At 31.6% G+C, this 22111-nt stretch overlaps 1 protein-coding gene across 2 annotated transcripts in view; it reads right to left on the reverse strand.

The window, feature by feature from the left end:
- LOC130670926 (potassium voltage-gated channel protein Shaker) overlaps window positions 1–22111 on the reverse strand; it is a 108064-nt gene that overhangs the window by 58794 nt on the left and 27159 nt on the right. For both annotated transcript variants that reach the window (XR_008990452.1, XM_057474560.1), the window contains exon 3: window positions 18505–18628. Coding sequence is in view for 1 of the 2 variants with exons in the window: in XM_057474560.1 (XP_057330543.1) it covers window positions 18505–18628 (124 nt within the window). In the remaining variant the exon portion in view is untranslated. The remainder of the gene's footprint in view (window positions 1–18504; window positions 18629–22111) is intronic.

The raw sequence follows: 22111 nt of genomic DNA on the forward strand, positions 1-22111 counted from the left end.
TATATATATATATATATATATATATATATATATATATATATATATATATATATATATATATATTAGAGTGGTCCAAAAAAAAACAGTTTTTTTTTTTTAAGTGCTATTGTCTTAAAAGCTTTTCTTAAGTATAAAAAAAATTCCCTCCAAAGCGGAGCTTGATATCTCAATTCTTCAAGAAGCTCAATAAATTTATATTTTCCCATTTAAATAACATATCCTGGGGAAAAGTCGTTATGCATAACTTTGCATGATTCAGGCAAAGGCAAGCATGACCAAGTAAAATCATGTCTAATCATACATGATGATGCATGATTAGGAAAGAATAGTCATGCATGACCAAGCTTAATCATGAATGATCATTCATGACACTGCACGAATTATGCAATGTCATGCATGACCATGTAAAATCGGGTTTTATCATGTATGATCATGAATGAGAATGTATAATACAAAGAGAATGGTTACCCGGGAAAAAATCATCAGACCTGATCATTCTTGATCATGCATGAATCATATGCTTGATCATGAATGATTCAGGTATGATCGTGCATGATCCAGGCATGACTTTGCACGATCATGCAAAGACATGTTCAATCATACATGACCATTAGGGTGTCCGTTATTTACCAAATTAGATTTTTTCGCTTGGCCATGATATAAATCATTCATTTGTGATCTAAAAATAATAAAAAAGTCTATTCTAATGCCGTTTAACCGTGCCTGAGTAATGATACATTCCAATTTTAGTACAGTGAGAAAAATTTTATTACTTGCTTACAAATAAATGCACAGCAATGACTAATACATATTGCTTTAGGAAATTTCCCGCTCTTTAAAAAAGGTGTATTATGTTTTTTTCGTAAATCTAACTGGTTAAGAGATATTGAAGGTCAAAGTTTGATTTGTTTAAAAAAATTGGCGTTTTTGTTTGAAATTTTATAACTCTCTAACACCTAAACATAAAAATAAGAACTATGGATTTTCTTGTTGGAAATTTATCGCTCTTCAAAAAAGGTCTCCTACACTTTTTCCGTAAATCCAACCATTTAAGTGATATCGAAGCTCAAAGTTGATAGATTTAAAAAAAAATGTTTTTCGATTAAAATTCTATAACTCTTCAGCAAACAGACATATACTTAGGCTTTCGACAATTTTTTGTCGGAAATTTACCGCTCTACAAAAAAGGTCTCTTTGATTCTTTTGATAAACTCAACCGCTTAAGAGATAAATAAGCTCGTAATAAAAGAAATTTTTTTATATCATCGGATCGAAATTCAGCAGCATCGACACGGGACATTAATTGGACGGATGACCTCGTAGTAAAATAGTAGTCAACGGATAATAATTTTTTTTGTCTTTTATTTAAATTCAACCGACATTTACATTGATGAAAACAATAAATCCTCATTAAATTACTTATTTAATAATTGACAGATATTCTAAATGAGATTCCAAAAATGACTATATTCCCTGATTAGAAAATACGATTCGTGAGGATTCAAAACAATTAAAAATTTAATCCTCATTAACCGTTTTTAATCGTCGTAATCCTCATGGTTTTTCACATTTAATTGGCTCTAATCCTTAAATAATGATCAATTATTTCACGATTAAAAATTTTTAATCCTCATGAATAGTTTTTAATCGTAAAATAATATTGCAATTTCTGGTTCCGAAAGAAGATTAAAAACGATTTGAACCGATTAAAAATTTAATCGTTTTTAATCCTTTTTAATCATCAATTGAGGATCCGTGAGGATTTAAAACGATTAAAACAGTTTTAATCCTCACGAGTCGTATTTTCTAATCAGGGTTCGTTCGTGCATGATTATATATAATTAGATCTGGCCAATTTTTGGATCTGATCATATATAAAAAATTATATATGATTAGGCAAAATCATTTTTTACCGGGATAACAGACCTAGCTCATTAAAAAATTCGATTTTCCATTTAAATAACACGGAAAAATTTCATCATTCGAGTGATGTTATTACTCTAAACGTAATTAGAAAAGTAAGATTAGAAAATTCGGTTACTACTACGCACCCTCAATAAGGAGGTAAAAATCAGTATTACTGCCCTCGATTAGAAAATACAATTTGTGATGATTAAAAACGATTGAAAATTTAATCATCTTTAATACTCATAATAATCATGGGTTTTCACATTTAATCATCTCGAATCATCAAAAGATTACACGGAAAAATATAAACTTTAAAAATTAGTGTTCGAAATTATAATCCGGAACCTGGGTGTCAATATAAGGAATTTTAACATTAAAAATAATAAATTTTACAATACGTGTCGTCAATTTTTTAAGTATCCGTTACAATTTTTAAAGTTTAAATAGTAATTTTTCTTGTATAGACAATAAATTTTCATACTTATCCTGTAATTATTCGCGTTTTAATTATAAATGAAAAAGTTACTATTTAGAATGATAGTATTTACTGGTCACTTTATCATTGTATTACTTGTCGTATTCATTTTATATAGTTCATTTTTTCCGTGTACTAATTATTTCAGTCTTGAACTAAAAATTCTAAAATTTGGATACATAGTAGTGTTTATCATATACTATAATGTTAGTTTGCTTATTTTTAAGCTATATTCATTTTACATATGCTAATCCTTACAGCCAACTTAACTGCACGATAATGAAAATCTACGGTCGAAATTTGATATCAAGTTGTCTGCTAAAAGCTGACGTCTAATTAGTTAATGTCAACTTTATGTCAATTTGTAAAATTGTTTACCATGTGCGAGTTTTAAATTTAATTCGAAGTTATATATTTTTTTTTCTCAGAAACAGGTTCAAAAGTTTCATTTAGATCTAAAAATACCTCGTGAAAATTAGAGCTTTCAATATTACCATTAGGATGTTCCGCATCGTATTTTCTATTGTTCATAAGAATAACATGAAAAATATTTTTTTTGCATTTTCTGATTTTTATAGCTAGGTAACGATGCGTCGTAGGAAAAATCTGCACACATTATTTTGTAAGAAATTGAATAAACTACAAAAAAAATTCGCTTATTATTTTTTGATAAATCTATTCGATCAAAAGTTATTTGAGGTTGAAATCAAATTTCGCGGAAATTTGAGATCTTTTTACTTTTCCGGCAAAATTATCAGACTTATCACAAAATGTCTTAAGATCTTTTTTATAGATAATTTTATTTCTCAGAAATAATCTTTTATAAAGTTTTTCAAAATTCCGCATTGTTTTCTAACTATTTTCATTTTAATGTCAAGCTCTTAAAAAAATTTGAAAACCGCCTGACCCTGCGGGCCAGCCCCAAAACTTCCTGCTATTTTCAAGCTCGTCATGCTCGAGAATAGTAATGTCGCACCTTCCATTGTGATAATTTAGGTAATAAACAATCACAAACGAAAATAATCAAGTAAATCGTTATCGTTTTTATATTTACTCACCAATATCTTTTGAAATAATGAACCCTTTTTGACGTTCAAGGTGACATTCAACGCAAGCAGTCTGCGAATCGATTGTAACACAATTCGACTGTCGCTTCAACACTTTTTTTGTGTTGATTTTAAAGTAACACTTAATAAATGTTGATAATATTGATTTTTGTACTAGGTAACACTTTTAAAGTGTTGAAAAGTAGATCGATTAAAAATTTTAAGGTAACAAAGAGAATTGTGTTGATTTGACACAAAATAATCAACACAAAAGTTTTAACACGGACCGTTTTTAACACAGATACACAATATTTTTTACTGTGTAGGCAATCAAATCATTCTGTTGTCATAACTAAAATTCAGTGATCAAAAAAAATTTTTTTTCTCAGTGTAAAATTTTTAGGTAGATTTTTTTAAAAATCTAACTATTGTATTCATCCTCATAGTCGATTTCTCAAGGAATTTCGTCATAAACTATCATAATTAGTTGAGTAGAGTTCAAAAATACCATTCGTTAAAAAATTTATATATGTATGTATATATATTATATATGTATATATTGTAACATGATGAAAATTCGACATCGACCCGTGGTTTTAAATTATTTGAATATAATAAATAATTACCCGGTGAGCAACTTTTGGTGACATCTATGATCACCATCTCGACTTTGACCGAGAAATCGACCCGACGCATTGATTGAAACGAGAGATCCTAGATAGACGCCGAACTGAACGGCCACGTTTTTTTTTTATTTGAACAATTCGACTCCGACCAACGACCAATTTCGATCCCGACGATTGAACAATTCGATTTACGCCGTTAAGAACAATCCGAGTTTGAACAATTAAACGCGACAAGTAAATTCCGAGTGAACAATAAACCGACGACTGTGAACAAGCTGAAGCATCGGCGCGATTTGAACAAAGTGTACTAGTGAATTTAGTATTGAACAAGTGAACCGCGCTCGTGTAATAATTAAAAATTAATTAATTAATTACGCGTAATAATTATTTGATCGTGCAATTTAACGCGTTACCGAAATAAAATATTAATTTATATTTTATTTTATTTCTTCGAGCAATTCTGAGAATTACGGATTATCAGTGTCTCATACATACCGCAGTAGAGTCTTGCCGTTTACAATACTCTGACGTCATTCGTCAAGTATTCTGTGTGAAAAATAAAATAAGTTTATTTTATTTCGACAACCGACTGTTTTCTTCAAGCAACGAACGGACTTTGTGTTTTGATCAAGTACGATTCTACGAGCAATTTTTGTTTTGTTTGTATCGAGTCAAGCCGACAACGGCAATTTATTATTTTTTTTGTAACCGATTATTTTTGTGAGATCGATCAATTAATTTGTGTTGAATATACGACTAATTATTTTGTTTAATTCTGATCAATTATGTATCGTAATCTTAAGTGCCTGACCTTTCCCCGATCCGCCACCCTGAGCCGATTTTGATAATTGTTAATTTGGTGATTATTACATCACCTGGCGCCCAACTAATAATTTTGAACAAGGTTGCCAAAAATCGTAAGTGTATTCGGACTTCACTCCGGTAGATCCCCGGTAGTGAAAAACCCGTTACAATATATATCTACAATTCTTATCCGATCTTAATGAAATTTTTCTACACTTATTTTATGTGTAATTACCACGGTCAAGTTCGAAGATAGGCTGAATCGGTCGATTAGTTTAGAAGTTATGGCTGTTTGAAATTTTAACGATTTTTCGAAAAAATCAGTTTGCAATCACTTTTAAAGTCCATATAATTTTGAAACTAAAACTCATAGATAATTTCTGTAAGAAGTATTTTAGAGCTTGACTAATAAGCTTTAATTTATGACCTTAAACTTTACATTTTGACCATTTCTTCAAATAATTTGATAGCCTTGAAAATTTTAATGGAATAAAAAAATGTTGAAAATATGGTTTTCATTCCACACAACTTATGCTTGTTCCATTATAATCCAATTTCGTCAGTTGTATTTTATTAAGAAGAAAATAACCCGTAAATTTCACAGCTATTTTATATTTTAAAAGTATTTCTTTTATCACTAATGATGTTTCAAACGTACCTGTACGTCCTATAATTATAACCGGTCTTGCCATCGTGATAGCGATTACAATTATGATCTCATACTAATTAAATTTTCTATACTTTGTTTACGTGAAGGTTGGTTTGGTACATTACCTATTTAATGTTTTGTCAAATCAACTATCTGAAGTTCTCTATCGAAAATAGTCGTTGTCTTTTATTACCTTCACTCTTAGAAAACGAGCCTAATTTCATATCATGACTATACATTAACATGTATCACAAGATATGTATGTATGAAACTTTTCATATAGATTAATTGGAAAATCTACCTTCCATTTTGGCTGCCGAATGGCCTTTTTTTTTATTTCAATAATTATTTATAAATATCTTTAAAAAATCCTTGAATGTCTAGAGCATTCATTTTTATATGTTTTATTATCTCATCTAATTGATAAATATTAGAATTATTAATACGAAATTGTCAATTTCCGGAATTTCCCTAAGACGATATATAAATGACCATTTTTTAAAAATAAATTTTCAAAATTTTACACACTAAGGTTAATCATAACCTGAGTCAAAATTAAAAGATGCCATCTGGCAGTGAGAATAGAAAATAGACTTTTCGAAAATTTTTGATAAAAATCATTATTGAAATTAAGTTTCAATGAGAAATTCAAAACTAATTTTTCTTAAATTATTGTGTCAATTCATAACATTTTGTCACTTTTTTTAAACATGACTATTTTAGTGTAGAATATTTTTTTTACTCTAATATGTATAGTTATTCCGAAATGAAATCTATTATTTCATATAGAAAAATTGGTTATTTCCATTTACGAAAAAAATTAAAGCAACAGAAAAATTTTAGAAATTTCTTAGTGATTTTAGCTTGGCTGTAACTTTGTGAAAACTAATCGTATCGAGATTTCAAAAAAAGCATATTAGAGCTTGAAATTTCTAGTTTCAATATCTTTTGATCAAAACGTTTTTAGAGCTACAGTTATTACGTAGTCATGAGAAATATCGCGAGATAAAAGTTCAACTAAGCCGATGTATAGGTCAATAAACAAATTTATTTGTCGCAGATATCATCTTTTAAACGGAAAAAGATCCTTTTGGCTGTGATCATCGTAGTCTCAGCTACCAATGATCGCACGGAAAATTAGAGGGTGGCTTTAAAAACTTGAATTAATTCCCTACAAGCTTCTTTTATCATTTTTCATGAATAAGAATTTTTTTTTTATCCTTACAAACATTAGAAATAAGTACAAAAAGAAAACTTTATTTTGGTTTTCAGTAAATCAACCGCTGCTTTGGAAATGTCGATGGAAAAATTAATGTTGCCAGGGTTTTTTTCAGCTGAATGTCACCCCAATAACCCAGTAAAGTTTCGAATTTATCCATTGAACTTTTTTCCGGGGTGATTGAGCAAAGTTTTGTATAACATTTATAGGAACAAGTTTTGTTCCTTTAATTATGTAATCAACATCAAAAGGAAAAAAAATTGTTTTTCAAATTTTCTTCCATTTTTGCATTAGCTACTCAGCAAATGTGAGGTAAAGAAAAGAAAAATAAAATTTCTAAAAAATGTCAAAAAAAAAAAACCAAAAAATGGACTTTTTTTTGAATTTTATAACAAATTTTCTTAACCAACATTTTTTTGGAAATTTTTTTTTTCTCTACTAAATATTTGCTGAGTAACTAATACAAATTGAAAGAAAATTTGAAAAACAATTTTTTTTTTTTATTTCGATGTTGATTACACAATTAAAGGAACAAAACTTGTTCCTTTAAATGTTATGCAAAACTTTGATGAATCACCCCGGAAAAAAAGTTCAATGGATCAATTCGAATCTCTACTGGGTTCTTAGGGTGACATTCAGCTGAAAAAAACCCTGGCAACATTAGTTTTTCCATCGACATTTCCAAAGTAGCGGTTGATTTACTGAAAACCAAAATAAAGTTTTCTTTTTGTACTTATTTCTAATGTTTGTCAAGGATAAAATTCTTTTCCATGAAAAATGATAAAAGGAGCTTGTAGGGAATTAATTCAAGTTTTTAAGGCCACCCTCGAATTTTCCGTGCGATCATTGGTATAGCTGAGACAACGATGATCGCAGCCAAAAGGTTCTTTTTTCGTTTAAAGGCTGATATCTCTGTGATATATTGTCGTACAAGGCTATTAAAAAAAGCAAATTAACGCTCAATAAATTTGGTTATCGATCTATGCATTGGCTTAGCTGAATTTTGACTCGCGATATTTTTTATGACTGCGCAATAACTGTAGCTCTAAAAACATTTTGATCGAAAGATATTGAAACTAGAGATTTCAAGCTTTAATATACTTTTTGTGAAATCTTGATACGATTATTTATCACATAGTTATAGCCCAGCAAAACTCACAAAAAAATTTCTAAAATTTTTCTGTTTTCTATTTTAAATTCCATTATATCTGACAATAAAGAGTAAGTTTAAAAATATTTAAACTTGAAGGTCAAATGAAACAGTATTCTTCTCTGTTATAAGTGCTGTCAAATTTTTTGTCTTGATTACTTTTCTGAATTGCGTACCGTATCTGAAGTAAAATCTAATTTCCAATTTTTTATCCCCCATGTTTGAATTAATAAGTAATTTTTTATTTTTTTATCCCACGTGTCTGAATTAGAATTAATTTTCGAATCTTTGAACCCACGTGTTAAATTACGAATAAATTTTTTAATTTTTAGTCTCATTTGTCTGATTAAAAATTAGTTTTTCGATTTTTAATCCCACCCCGGGAAAAAATGATTTTGCCTAATCATATATGATTATATATGTTCATATATATGATCATATATGATTATATATAATCATATATGAAGTTATATATAATCATGCATGATTATATATGGGGTCATATATAATTATATATAATTATATATGACCCCATACATAATTAGATCTGATCATACCTGGCTGTTATAAGCCCATATATAAGTCTATATATAATCAGATCTGATTATATATAAGTCTATATATAATTAGATCTGATCAGATCTGATTATATATAAGTCTATGTATAATTAGATATGATCATACCTGGCTGTTATGACCCCATATATAATCATACATAAGTCTATATATGATCAGATCTATTTATATATAAGTCTATATATACTTAGATCTGATCATACCTGGCTGTTATGACCCCATATATAATCATGTACAAGTCTATATATGATCAGGTCTGATCATATATGAGTCTATATATAATTAGATATAATCATACCTGGCTGTTATAACTCCATATATAACCATATATGAGTCTATATATGATCAGATCTGATCATCTATGTCTATATATAATTAGATATAAGTATACCTAGCTGTTATAACCCCATATATGATCATATATAAGTCTATACATGATTAGATCTGATCAGACATGATTGATACAAACCCATATATAATTAAATATAGGCCTATATATAATTAGATCTGATCAGACGTGACTGATATAAACCTATATGTAGTTATATATGTCTATGTATGTTTAAATCTGATCAGATTTCATTGATATGAAATCTATAAATATTTAAATATATATATATATATATATATATATATATATATATATATATATATATATATATATATATATATATATATATATTAAATAATATGACAATTTTTTAATATCAATGTTATTAAATTTTTATTCTGTCAACTATCAATCAAACTTCAATCCCCAATACTTGAAAAATGTTCAAAGGTTTCAGCAGTAATTTAAAAGTATAAAGTATCAATTTGATTATTTGAGTTAAGTAATGCCATAAACGTTTCTTAATTGTAAGTGTATAACAGACTAGAGGATCAGACTACAAACCATCGATAACCAAAGTTAAGCAGCATCGGCGTTGGACATTAATTGGATGGGTGACCTCGTAGTAAAATAATTGTCGATGGTTAATAATTTTTTTTTTTTTTTTTTATTTAATTTTAACCGACATTGATATTGATGAAGACAATAAATCCTAATTAAACTACTTAATTAATAATTTACAGATATTCTAAATGAGATTCTAAAAATGACTATATTCGTTCATGCATGATCATATATAATCATATATGATCATGTATAAACAGATCAAGTTATGTATGATCAGACCTGGCCAATTTTTGGATCTGATCATATATAGACAATTATGCATGATCATATATGATTAGGCAAAATCATTTTTTCCCGGGACGTGCCGAATTAAATATTATTTTTTAAATTGTAAATTCCACGTATCTGGATTAAAATTAATTTTTTAATATTTAATCTCACGTTTCTGAATTAAAATTAACTTTTTAATTTCTCATTTCAAGTTGTTGAATTAGAAATTAATTTCATAATTTTGATCGATATAATTTCAACTATGGATTAAAATTTTAATTTTGAATTGTAGATATTTTCATTAAAAACTTCGCAACCCTGTAGTGTATATTAAATTTAAATTTCATCTAATCGTTTTCATTTAACATGGGTAACAATTGTACTTCCTTAATTAACTTACTGTTCATGATATAACTGCAGAGTATAATTAATCATTTTTTAACTTCCCGCTAAGAAAATTGTAAATTTTCAAAAATTCGGGAAGTTATTGGTTTCGGTCCGATTTACGAAAATCGAATTTTCATCAGATGTCGACGTTTTGAAGTCCTAGGAAGCTATTCTGACTAATTTCAAGATGATGTCCGAGTGTACATATGTAAATACCTGTAACTTTTGAGCGGATGAACCGATTTTGAACTTTAGGGTGTCATTCGACGCTGCTTGTCAATATCTTGAAGCTGTGAGAAATTGAGCTTGATCGGTAGGGCTTGTTCAGAGATATTCCAAAAATATAATTTTTTCAAAAATGTTTTTTTTTGGATAACTTTTAATGTGCTCAATGGATTGATTCCAAAATCGACTGGGCTCTTGAGCTTATAAGCCGCGTCGAATGCCACCTCAACCATCAGAATCGGTTCATTCGTTCAAGAGAAACCGTTGTCGAAAGAAATAAAAAAAAAAATTTTTTTTAGTTTTTTTGAAATATCTCAAAAACGACTCGACAAATCGAATTCAAAATTTGATCAGCTTTAGAACTTGATAAAACGCGTCGATTTCTACCTCAATCGTCTCAATCGGTTTATTCGTTCGCGAGATATCGTGGGAGAAAGAAGTTTTAAAAAACGGTTTTTTTTCGAAAACAATGGTAAACAAAAGTATTTTTGAGCTCGAAGAACTCGGAAATGTATCTACAACAATGTTTTCTAGCTCCTTGAGCTCAAGGAGCTCAAAAACAGCAGGAAGTTTTGAAGCTGGTCCGCAGGGTCAACCGATAGACAGATTTTTTCTTTAGTTACTAATTCTTTGTGACCAGAAAACGAGAGAATACCTGGCCGTGATAGTTTCGTTATAATTTAGCTTAATCAGCTGGCTTAGTATCAAGAGGCTGAGCTGACCGTAAATGATAAATAAATTTCGTGATGGCGCTAGATATGAAATCCTTGCCAGTTGCAATTTTGATCATGGCTTGGAGTAGTAGGTCACCTTTGCATATAAAAAAGTCAGTAGTTATAATGGAAACGTAAATGGATGGAGCTGTCCTAATTTTTATGATGATGCGACTCTGTCGACTTGTTCTTCTACATTTAAAAAAAAGATTTGATATTATGTTTATTTTTTCTGAAGCGTAAGTTTCTACTGACTACTTCTGAAACCCCAAAATTATGTGATTTTTGAAATACACTTGTAACAGGAAGAATTATTCGAATTTTAACGTGCACCAAAGCCCGGTCTCTTTTTTTAACTAATGTTAATACTAAAAAAACCTAGTAATATGCCGAACGTAGCTATTGTCGAGTTCTCGGCACTTGTGGTTTTAGAGCATTAGTCAGCCTGTCGGTCGAGGGAGCGAGGTCCCGACTATTTACTCTTTACTTTTACCCGATTTCATAAATGATTCACATCCGGAATGATAAAGTAACAAAAAAAAAGAGGACTTTATTTTAAACTTTGCGTGTTATTAAAAAAATTGGTTAAAAATTCAAAAATTGGTCACTGTTACTTTAATCAGTTATAAAATTTAATTATTAGTGCACGTAGATATAAAATCAGTACTTTCTTAAAAGATTATAATTTGAAGAGTCAGAGAAGTCATCTTAAACATTTCCAGAATGTCTATTTGTTAATTCATTAAGTTTTAATAATTCTAAATTATTATTTTTTCGCTTAACAGCTGATCAAGTGACCGACCGTGTACTTTCTTACCCATAACGCCGCGCGCGCTCCAAGGGGCGTGGTTGATTTCAAATTTATACATGTAGCATTATTTTAATACCGATGTATACATATCTTCTTGTATTCTTAGATCTTCGATTAACTCCTTTTTCTTCTCCTTTATCCATTTCATTCGCGTCACCGATTCCATAAAAATTGAAACTGGTAAGCAGTTGCATTTGCTTTATTATTATCAATTAAATGTGATTGTCCACCCGTTGATGCATTTGATAGGAATAATTTTTTTTTCTGCAATGATAAAAAAAAAAATGATTTCTAGTTTTCCGCTTTATTTTTAGAATGCGTATAAAATAACTATCTGAGTACACAAAATACTTGATTGAACTTTACAAAATTAGATACGGAAAAAGTAGGAACAAAAAGTCAATCACAAAAATATATTATTTATGCTATTATTATGGCAAATATAACAAATCGATACAAATTTTTGAATGTTTTCTTTTAAATACACTTATCCCAAAAACTAAAGGAGCAAAAAAATTAAAAAATTTTTAAGTTAATTTTGAAAAGTTATCTGTTTGTAAGAATGGTTGTATAGAGTTTTGAGAGAAAAGCTGTTTGAAATTTAAAGTTTGTAGTTTTAAAATCTGTTGATGAAAAATTTGTTTGGGCATCTCTTCTATCCAAACAATAAAATATCGAGAGACGAAAATTTTCTAAACTTTTTTCTTTATTGAAGTTGTACCTGGGCCCACAAATTGTTTTTAGATTAAATCATTATTGGGATGATTGAGCTCGATCATTTATCTTCACTTTGGTTTCTTGCACGCCTTGGGTAATGCTAACGTTGACAGTAGAAAATTGGTCAAAAAAATTTATTTTAACTAAATCTTTTTCATTTTAATAATCAGTTTGCAGTCAAAGTAGCTATTGAGGTACACAATTCAGAGTAATCATTAGTGAACAATTTCACTTCATTAGTTACTTTTCTTTTATACTGACAGTTCTTTGATCTCGGTTTTAGTGAAAGTCTCAACTTGACAAGCTGGCCCTTAGAACTGAAGATTTTTTATGTAACTGGGTGACTAAACACTTCCAACGCTCAATTACAAAGATGACCTATGATTTAATTTAGATGTCACCGAGAAAAATTTTTTTGACAGTTATTTCAGCCTCTTGGAACTGAGACATAGTTGGCTAGCTAAGTTAAGAAAAATTCAGGGTCGGGGGTCCACCTGCTTCTTGATCATTAAGAATTTATTAACTGAGTGAGGAAGTAAATGACTGACTATGGTTTCATTAGCTACTTGTTATTAATATTAAAAAAATTTTTAATTGATTCCATAAACTGTTTATAAATCATGTGATACCGAGTCAACTTCAGAAACAGAATTATGTACTTGAAGATCGGAACGTTTTTCGCACAACAAAAATGGAAAAAATTTATGTAATTGGACTGCTTAAGGAGTAGTTCTGGAGTTTGGAGGTGGCCTAAAATTTTCAGCTGACATACCAGCATCTATATATGCGAAAAATTTCAGAAATTTAGTCATCCAGTAGATTTTTTACTTTCCAATTTTTTTTTTGTCATTGTGCGAAAAATGTTCCGATCTTCAAGTCCATACAGAATTGACTTACGTCACTCGTAGTAATAATATGCGAACAAGTGCTTCCGCTTAGCAGACAATACGTCTAAATACTTATCATTTAAATGTTGTACTCAACTAGAAGCCATCCAAATTTGATAAAAAATTATCATAGCCAAAATTCGTATTTTAGCATAAATTTCTCCAAAACTTCTCACAATCAATGGCATCAAGATTTTGTTATTTTACTTTGCTGATAAATTATAAAACCAATTTCAAGCGTCTGAGGCAGCCGTTCGGCACGCGTGTGGCTCGGGCGGTTACCTGAGTTAAGTAGCATCAAGCATGATTACTACTTGGCTGGGTGACCGCTCAGCCACGCGTCGGTTTCGAACGAAGGTCTCTGTTCGTCAGGCGTAGAATGAAGATCCAGTGATCGGTAAAATGGGAATTTTATTGATCACTGGAGCTTCATCCAAACCGAAATGTACTGGCTAGGTCTTCTCTGTGTAGTCCTTCGGCTGAAGAGGAGAGCCCGTATAAATTTTTTTGGCACCGGCTAAATCCAACTGTTCCTTATAAAATGCTCGAAAAGTATGCAACGAGAGAGAGTTTGAATGTAGTCTTGTAAAGCACAATAGTGATACAAGTAAAGTTTAATTATTATTATAAAAACAATTTCATTAGATGAAAATCAGAAAGAAATATGATAATTATAGATAAAGGAAATAAAAATAAAAGTTGATTGATAAATTTAAATTTTTTGAAAACGGCAGTACCTACACCAGCTCGTGTCAGCTAATGTAGGCTCGCGTCACTTAATAATTTATCTATAAATAAAAAATATGATTGATAAAATAAATTAAATAATTATATAAGTATCAATGCTAGGTGTGCGCTCTTTCATCTTGTTCCCGAGACACGCAGCCTGCAATATTTGATAAGACAATTTTAAACTATTAGGGAAGGGGCGCTAGTGATAACTTCGGTGATGGAATAGATTGATCAATATTCAAACATATAAACAGATATTTTTGTTAAACCAAGACCCAAAAATATATTTTCGCTTTTAAAGATATATATGTATAAGATAAATTAATAATTATGATAGATAAATGATTAATTTTATCATGAGTTAATTAGGGCTCTAATCGATGATATCTTAAATTATACGTTGGATCCATTGTTTACATTTCAATGCGCAAAATAACGTAGACTTAAGTTAATTGATTAAAGTAACAGAGCTAACTCAAGATCAACTGCTCATCCCTTTGACGGGTGGTATCTAACTACAACCACCACGAGTCCATACTTCTGTGGGCCTGACAGTTCTTCCATCTCAGGAAATAAAGAGACTCTGTCCGAAATGGGTTTGGAGAGGCCCGCCAGTGGCAATTAATTAATTAATGTGAAGGGACGGAAGTCCACCTTCGTTTTACGGGAGGCCGTTACCCAACCCTTTTGGGCATACACGCGTTACGGGGTCATCTCCATCTTCCGACCCAAACGACACTCTTAGCCGAAAAATATAATCGAGTGACGACTAAGGTGGACATTAACCGGAAGTATTATCAAAAAGCCTCATTGCGCGTGGTATCCAACCACAGCCATCACGAGTCCTACCTCTATGGACCGAACACTACTACCATCTCAGGTAATAAAGTGACTTTGGTCGAAGTGGACTTGGAAAGGCCCCCCGTAGTACCAGTCTCCCAGCACTGGTCAAAATGGTTGTTTATGGATAAGTGATGGGACGTAACTTCTCCCTATACCCGACATAAAGGGCTTCCTCCACTTGTTATCTTTCGGTTTCCCAACAAGCTATTATCCGCTTGTTCAGTCCCTGATGAATTTTCTACTTTCCAAGCTTTTAGGCGCTGTGATTATTCAAGCCAAATCAAAGTTTAGAGCAGCTCGGGGTCCCACCAGTGGCACCAGTTCCCCGTACTAATCAATTAGCCTCCTCGAGATAAAATAGTAAGACGCGGTCTCACTGTTTTGCCTTAACAAAGGTCCTCGCCATTTATAATCATTCAAGTTGTAACCAACTATTATTAACTTTTTCTATTCCTGAGCGACAAACAACTTTTTCGAACTTTCAGTCACTTTGATTTTTCGAGCCAAAACAAAAATGGCGCCCGTTCGGGTGCATACACGTCTATTTTATGAATGTAACGGAGCTAAGCGGAGAATCAGCTACTTTTAATGCTCACTGTCTTTTACAGAGGCTGTTTCCTCATTGTTTTGGGTATACACGTGCTTTGTACATTTGTATCTTCTACCATTGTATAATTTACAAGTGAATTATTGAGTGTAAGATCATTATCGGTGTTACCCTAGGACAAATAGTCAGATCAAGCATTCATTTGCGTGTGGGACCTTACAAACAGCCACTACAAGTAAAAAACCATAGGATTCCTAGCATTCGGTTTCTCTTATGCCGCTTCAGAGAGGATTCGCTTATAGCACCAACTCCATTTATTGGTCGTTATACCACTTATCCGAGAGGAGACATGGTTCTTTTCCCTGCCTTCCTCAGAAGATGCCCAGAAATGTTTTACAATCATTTATTCATTCTATTTCTACATTCTCTCACTCACCTAACTTGAAGCTGAGGTATCCTAAGTGCGCGGAATTCCCATAAGTTGTAATTATACGCACTCATGCCCATATACTTCGATAGCTAAGCCGGAAATTATAGCTCGTGTATTTGTTGGTTTGACGTTTAGAAATGTCGAGAAAGAAATTGAACGGCATTCGTTCTTTACTTGTTTCGTATCACTTTTCTTGCCATCTTCGAATGCTTTTTTTTTCAAGGGAGACAAGGCCTTCTGTGTCATTTGGGTGCACGGCCACGGATCCAAGGTTGCTTGTTTGCCAGTGCAAAGATTGTAGTGGAACATAAAGTTCCTCATACAATGTCGTCTTGTACGAAGCCATCAGAGTGATCAGAGCTTGCCATTGCAGGGCCCTAAGGGCTTTCTAGTCCTTTTTCGCCTATAGGCCAATCCAGCTCGCTGCTGCATTACTGTCAACGGGCTGGAAATAACCTCCGTAGATAGTGGACATTGCCGCAAAGCACTGTCCCAACTTAATGCTCTTTCTCATTGCTATCATTGTTTTTCCTATTACGATTTTCAGTGGTTCAAATCTGCAATCTGTTGAGCATTTTTCTCAATATCGGCCCGAGAGGTGCTTTCTATGATGACGAGGAGGCCGTCAGCAAAGGCTACTTATTTTCTCTGAGTTCAGTAAGTTCTAATTTTTTTAATAAATCATCAAATATAATTATTGATTGAGAGGTTGTAGGATCAAAATAACAACTCAAGATTGTTTATTATTTTGCAACGTTTCGTATCTTTATTGATACTTCTTCAGGCTTCATAATATGTGCTCTTGATGTAGTCAGACCATATATTACTTACTCGTTGTATTTCATTCGTATAAAAATTACAGTAAGTTACAGTTTGATGGTAAATTCTATAAATCATTTCAGAATGGGCTTATAAAATTACAAGACAACAGTAGTTGATAATAATGTTGTAAAATAATAAAAACATAAACCATCACGTGTTTACGCCATCTTAGTTATAAGATCACTGTAATCAATTTAACTTCCCAGATAGCAAAATGACGTCTTGATGAGTTCTGAATGAATTCCTATTTATAATTTGGACGTCTCATCAACATCTTAAAGAAGTCTTTAAGAAGTTCTCAAGATGCCGAATGAGCGACTTAGCGAACTCAGTAAGACGTCTTTAAAAGAAGTTCTCAAAGAGTTATTTTTTCGGACTTCGCAAACAAGACTTCAGTATAAATTTACCATGACGTCTTTAAGGAGCTTCTAATTTTGACTTCATAAAGAAGTTTAAAAAAGAATACATTTAGTCGTCACAAAACTGACGTCTTATTTATGGAGTCTTTAAGAACTCTCAATTAAGAGTTCTTGAAAATGACACCTTTAAGAAGTCATTGTAAGACTTCTTGAGGACGCCTTCAAAAAGACGTCATAAAGCAGTCATTCTGACTGGAATGCTGTCTGGGTTGATTCTCAAGAATTTTCCTGATTACCGAAAGGAAACAAACTGGCTTTTCTACTAAGTCTAGGCCGGTTATTTTCTTGTTGTGGAGAGTACACATAGTACTGCAAGCAAATCGCGCGAGATAAAAAAGTTGACGTCCACGGTGGCATACACGTATATTTAATTAATATAACGAAGCTAACTAGAGACCAGTTAATTTCAAATGCTTACCCCTTCTTGCGGAGTCCGTTTCCTTACCTTTTTGGGTATACAAGAGTTTCGTACTCCCCAAACGATACCCTTGATCGAAAAATAATCAAGTAAAGACCAAGATAGACGTTAACCGAACGTGAGTTCAAAGAATTCGCACTATTAAAATGTGGTGTTAAACCACAACCATCACGAGTCTATACCTCTGTCGACCTAACACTCCTTCCATCTCAGGAAATTAAGAGACTCTGGATGAGATGAGCTTACAGAGGCCCGTTCGCGACACCATTCTCCGGTACTGGTCAACAGGCTATTTCGAGATAAAATCGTAAGACGTGGCTGCACCTTATGACCCTAAAATAGGTCCTCTCCACATGCCATTATCAACTTTAGAATAGGTGGGTGACCAAGAAAATAATTGTTGCTTATTAATATAAATTGATTAATTGTTCCATGATAGTATTAAAAGCTATATAAATAGCGGTAGAGTCATTAAATCAGCCTATTCGAAATAGAAGATACTAATTTTAATTTAATTGATAGATATAATGACACTGATGCTATGAAACTAGAGATACTAATACAATTAATCCATTTATGCGTAAAATCTATTACGCAATTACGATCTATCAGTAATTTATAAGCATTTCCGCGTGATTACTGAAAGCTTAATAGCAACTACATATAGTATTAGTTTTACTACCTCTAAACTAAGATCAAACTACTACTAATTTCACCTTTCTACAGCTCAAATATTCATTTGAAATATCCCATACATTTGAATATCCTTTTGATTACATTATTAAATTAGTTTATTCTTAGGCAAAAGAATATTTTTTACGAATTATTTAGCTGACGATTAAAAATTGGTAACTCTATAGTAGGTTTTGATCATTATACAGGAGCCTTGTATAAAATTTATTTTAATTCATCAAAAGTAAGTAGATTCTCACATTTATGACGACTCTCCCACAGAAATCATGATCGTGTGGAATAGGTTCAAAATGTGCCACTCCTATATAATGAGTGTGAGAATTTGGTCCATCATCGTCTTGGCTGCTTAACTTTGGCAGGGATCTGAAAGAAAAGACGATGTGATTAACCGATAGTCAATTTTCTCACGAAATAGGAAAGAAAATACTTGTCATTCCTAATAGATTGTTAAGGTCTGAAAAACTGTTAGAACACCGACTTTTAACATGAAAATATTAATGCCTATGTCAACTAATATTTTAAACTGAAAAATTAAAAAAAAATGGACATTCTCATATCTCGTTCCATAAGTCATTTACTATTGGATAAAGAAACCTCATATTTCTGGTCATTGTTTTGTCTGGATAGGTCTTATGCATCCTATCGATAATCATCTCGATCAGTTAATGAGTTTTGAAGTTATAGCCATATTAATATGCAAAACATAATAGTTATTCCTCACTTCTGTTTATATATATTAGGGTGATCCAAAAAATAACAAATTTTTTTTTTTTCTTGAAAACAGGTTCAAAAGTTTCATTTAGATAAAAAAAGACGCCTGTGAAGATTAGAGCTCTTAACATTAACATTAAGAGGTTCCTCATCGCACTTCTATATTTTCCATAAGAATAACATGAAAAAAATTTTTTTTACGTCTTCTGATTTTTATAAGTAGCTAACGATGCGTCATAGGAATAATTGGCAGGCATATTTTTGTAGGTAATAGAATGTTCTAAAAAAAAAGTTTCTTATCATTTTTTGATAAATCTATTTGCTCAAAAGTTATTTGAGGTTGAAGTCGAACTCATATTAAATTTTGAGATCTTTTTACTTTTCCGGCGAAACTATCAGACCTATTACAAAATAACATGGGACCTTTTTTGTAGACAATTTTATTTTCTAAAAGTTATTTCCGATAAAGTTTTTTCGAATTCCGCATTGTTTTCTAGTTATTTTTATTTTAATGTCATGCTCATAAAAAAATATAGTCTTCTGATCGATTTTAAGAACTTGACATTAAAATAAAAATAACTAGAAAACAATGCGGAATTCGAGAAAACTTTATTGGAAATAACTTCTAGGGAATAAAATTGTCTACAAAAAAGGTCCTATAATATTTTGTAATAGGTCTGATAGTTTCAAAATTTAATATGAATTCGACTTCAACCTCAAATGACTTTTGAGAAAATAGATTTATCAAAAAATGATAAGAAACTTTTTTTGTAGAGCATTCAATTACCTACAAAAATATGCCTGCTAATTATTCCTATGACGCATCGTTAGCTACTTAAAAAAATCAGAAGACGTAAAAAAAGTTATTCAGGTTATGAAAGTCGTTTTGACTCAACTTCAACCTTGAATAACTTTCGAATGAGTGAATTTAGCAAAAAATGTTAAGAGACCTTTTTTGTAGACCATTAAATTTCGTTCACGAATATTGTATTTTAATTAAAAAAATTTTAATATTTCCAGTAGTTACAAAAACCCAAAATAGAAACAAAGAATTTAAAAAACAAATCAATGTTTAAGGCGCGGTTAATAAGAAACAGCTCGTTTTACGTCAATTTACTAAGAGAGATTTTTTGTAGGGAATTCAATTTCCTTTAAGAATATACAGTGCTCAAATTTTTCAGATTGATGATTTACGAGTTTTGGGTAAAAAATGTAATTTCTGTCAAAAAACTAATAGTCGTAACGATACATCTCTTAATATCACTATTAAGGGCTCAAAATTGCACAATAATTTTTTTTTGGTTGTCAGGAATAATATTTTCACAGTATCGAAAAAAAAAAAAATCGTCGATTTTTTTGGCCCAGTCTAATATATAGGGTTGGGAGGGGCAAAAGGGGGTATTTAAGGAAATACCAAGTTTTCGAGGACTCAAATACGCTAAATCTTTTTTTTTTTAATAATATTCAAAGTAAATAGACGAAATTTTCAGTTATCGACCAACTGGGGTTTGTCGGAAATGTAGTGCACTTTTTTGCCGGTTGGTCGTTTTTTTTCAATAATAATTATGAAATATTTAAGAAAAATTAAGAAAAAAAGGTTAAATTAATTACATGTTGAACTTTGAACTCGAATAACTTTTAAAGTAGTAGACTTAGAGAAAAAACATAAGAGACAATTTATTTAGAGCGTTCAATTTCTTTCAAAAATAAGTATCTCTCACCCCGGCATGTTAATTCCAAAATGAGTTGTAAAATTCCAAAGTTAATAAAATTTTTTTTCCATGTTATTTAAATGTAAAATTGAAATTGACGATGAGCGACCTTTCAAAATTGATATTAAGAGCTCCCGTTTTCACAGGCTTTTTTTTTCATGACTAGGAAGATATTTCACTGCGGGTTTTGAAAAAAAAAATAACAACTTGGGAAATAACGGACACCCTAATGTATGCATCCTAGGGGACATGAACGCGAGAACTGGAGAAGAAGGTGGCTGCATAGAGGCAAACGAAGAAGAGCTAGATACTGAAAGAAGGTCTCAAGATAAACATATTAATAGCGAGGGCAGGAAACTGCTACGAATTTGCAAGGAACTGGGAGTCAGCGTAATAAATGAAAGTGTAAAAGGGGACAAACAATGAGCAGTAACATTTATTGGAGGAGGGGAAGAGGACAGTAGCACAGTAATAGACTGAGTGATGAAAGTAGGGGGAGGGAGCGGGATAAAAATAGATAAAATGAAGATTTTGCCAGCAACAGAATCAGACCACCTACCAATTGCATTGACGTTAAGGAGAGAGAAGATGGAAGAAGGTGACATTTCAGAGGAGACTTGGATGGACGAAAAGAAGAAGAATGGGACGGGAAGCTCATGAAAGACAACAAACGAGAAAATGGATCTAGATTTAGGTGGAACAGAAAAAAAACAAAGGAATATGATGAAGTATGGAAAAAAGAATCGAGGGAGAGGAGGAAGAAAAAAAAACTGGGAGAGAATAGTAGAAATCACAAAAACGGCAGCAAGGGTATGTGAAATAGAAAAAAGAGCAAAATAAAGAAGAAAGGACTGCCAATGGTTCAACGAAGAGTGCAGAAAGAAAAGAAAAGAAATGTTTGAAGCACTAAAAAAGCAAACAAAAATGAACAGTAAGGAACATAAGAAAGACCTGCACAAAAAAAGAAAAGAGTACAGAGAAACATGCAAGAGGAGGCAAGAAGAATGAAGGGAAGAAAAAAGAAGGAAAATAAACAAGAGTAAAAATATGACACAATGGTGGGAAGCAATAAATGCGTTCAGAAAGAAAAGCAGAGGAAGGGTGAGTGAGGAAATTAGAGAGGAACAATGGATAGAACACTTCCAGCAAATCTTAGGAGGAAAGGAGGTGGAAGAAGAGAAGGCAGAAAAGAAAGAAGAAAGCAAAGAGGAAGAGAAGGAAGAAAGAGAGGAAGATGAGAGCAACAAAGAAGACGATACAATAGCTAACAGGAGGAAAGAAGAGGCATTGAATGATAATGTAATGGATGCAAAAATAGAAATGGAGGAAATGAAGTAATCAATAAGAAAAATGAAGAACAAAAAAGCTCCAGGACAGGATGGGCTAGTGGTGGAATTCTTTAAAGCAATGCCGAAAGAAGGAC

Source organism: Microplitis mediator, chromosome 7 (genome assembly GCF_029852145.1).
Source record: "Microplitis mediator isolate UGA2020A chromosome 7, iyMicMedi2.1, whole genome shotgun sequence".
Lineage (NCBI taxonomy): Eukaryota > Metazoa > Arthropoda > Insecta > Hymenoptera > Braconidae > Microplitis > Microplitis mediator.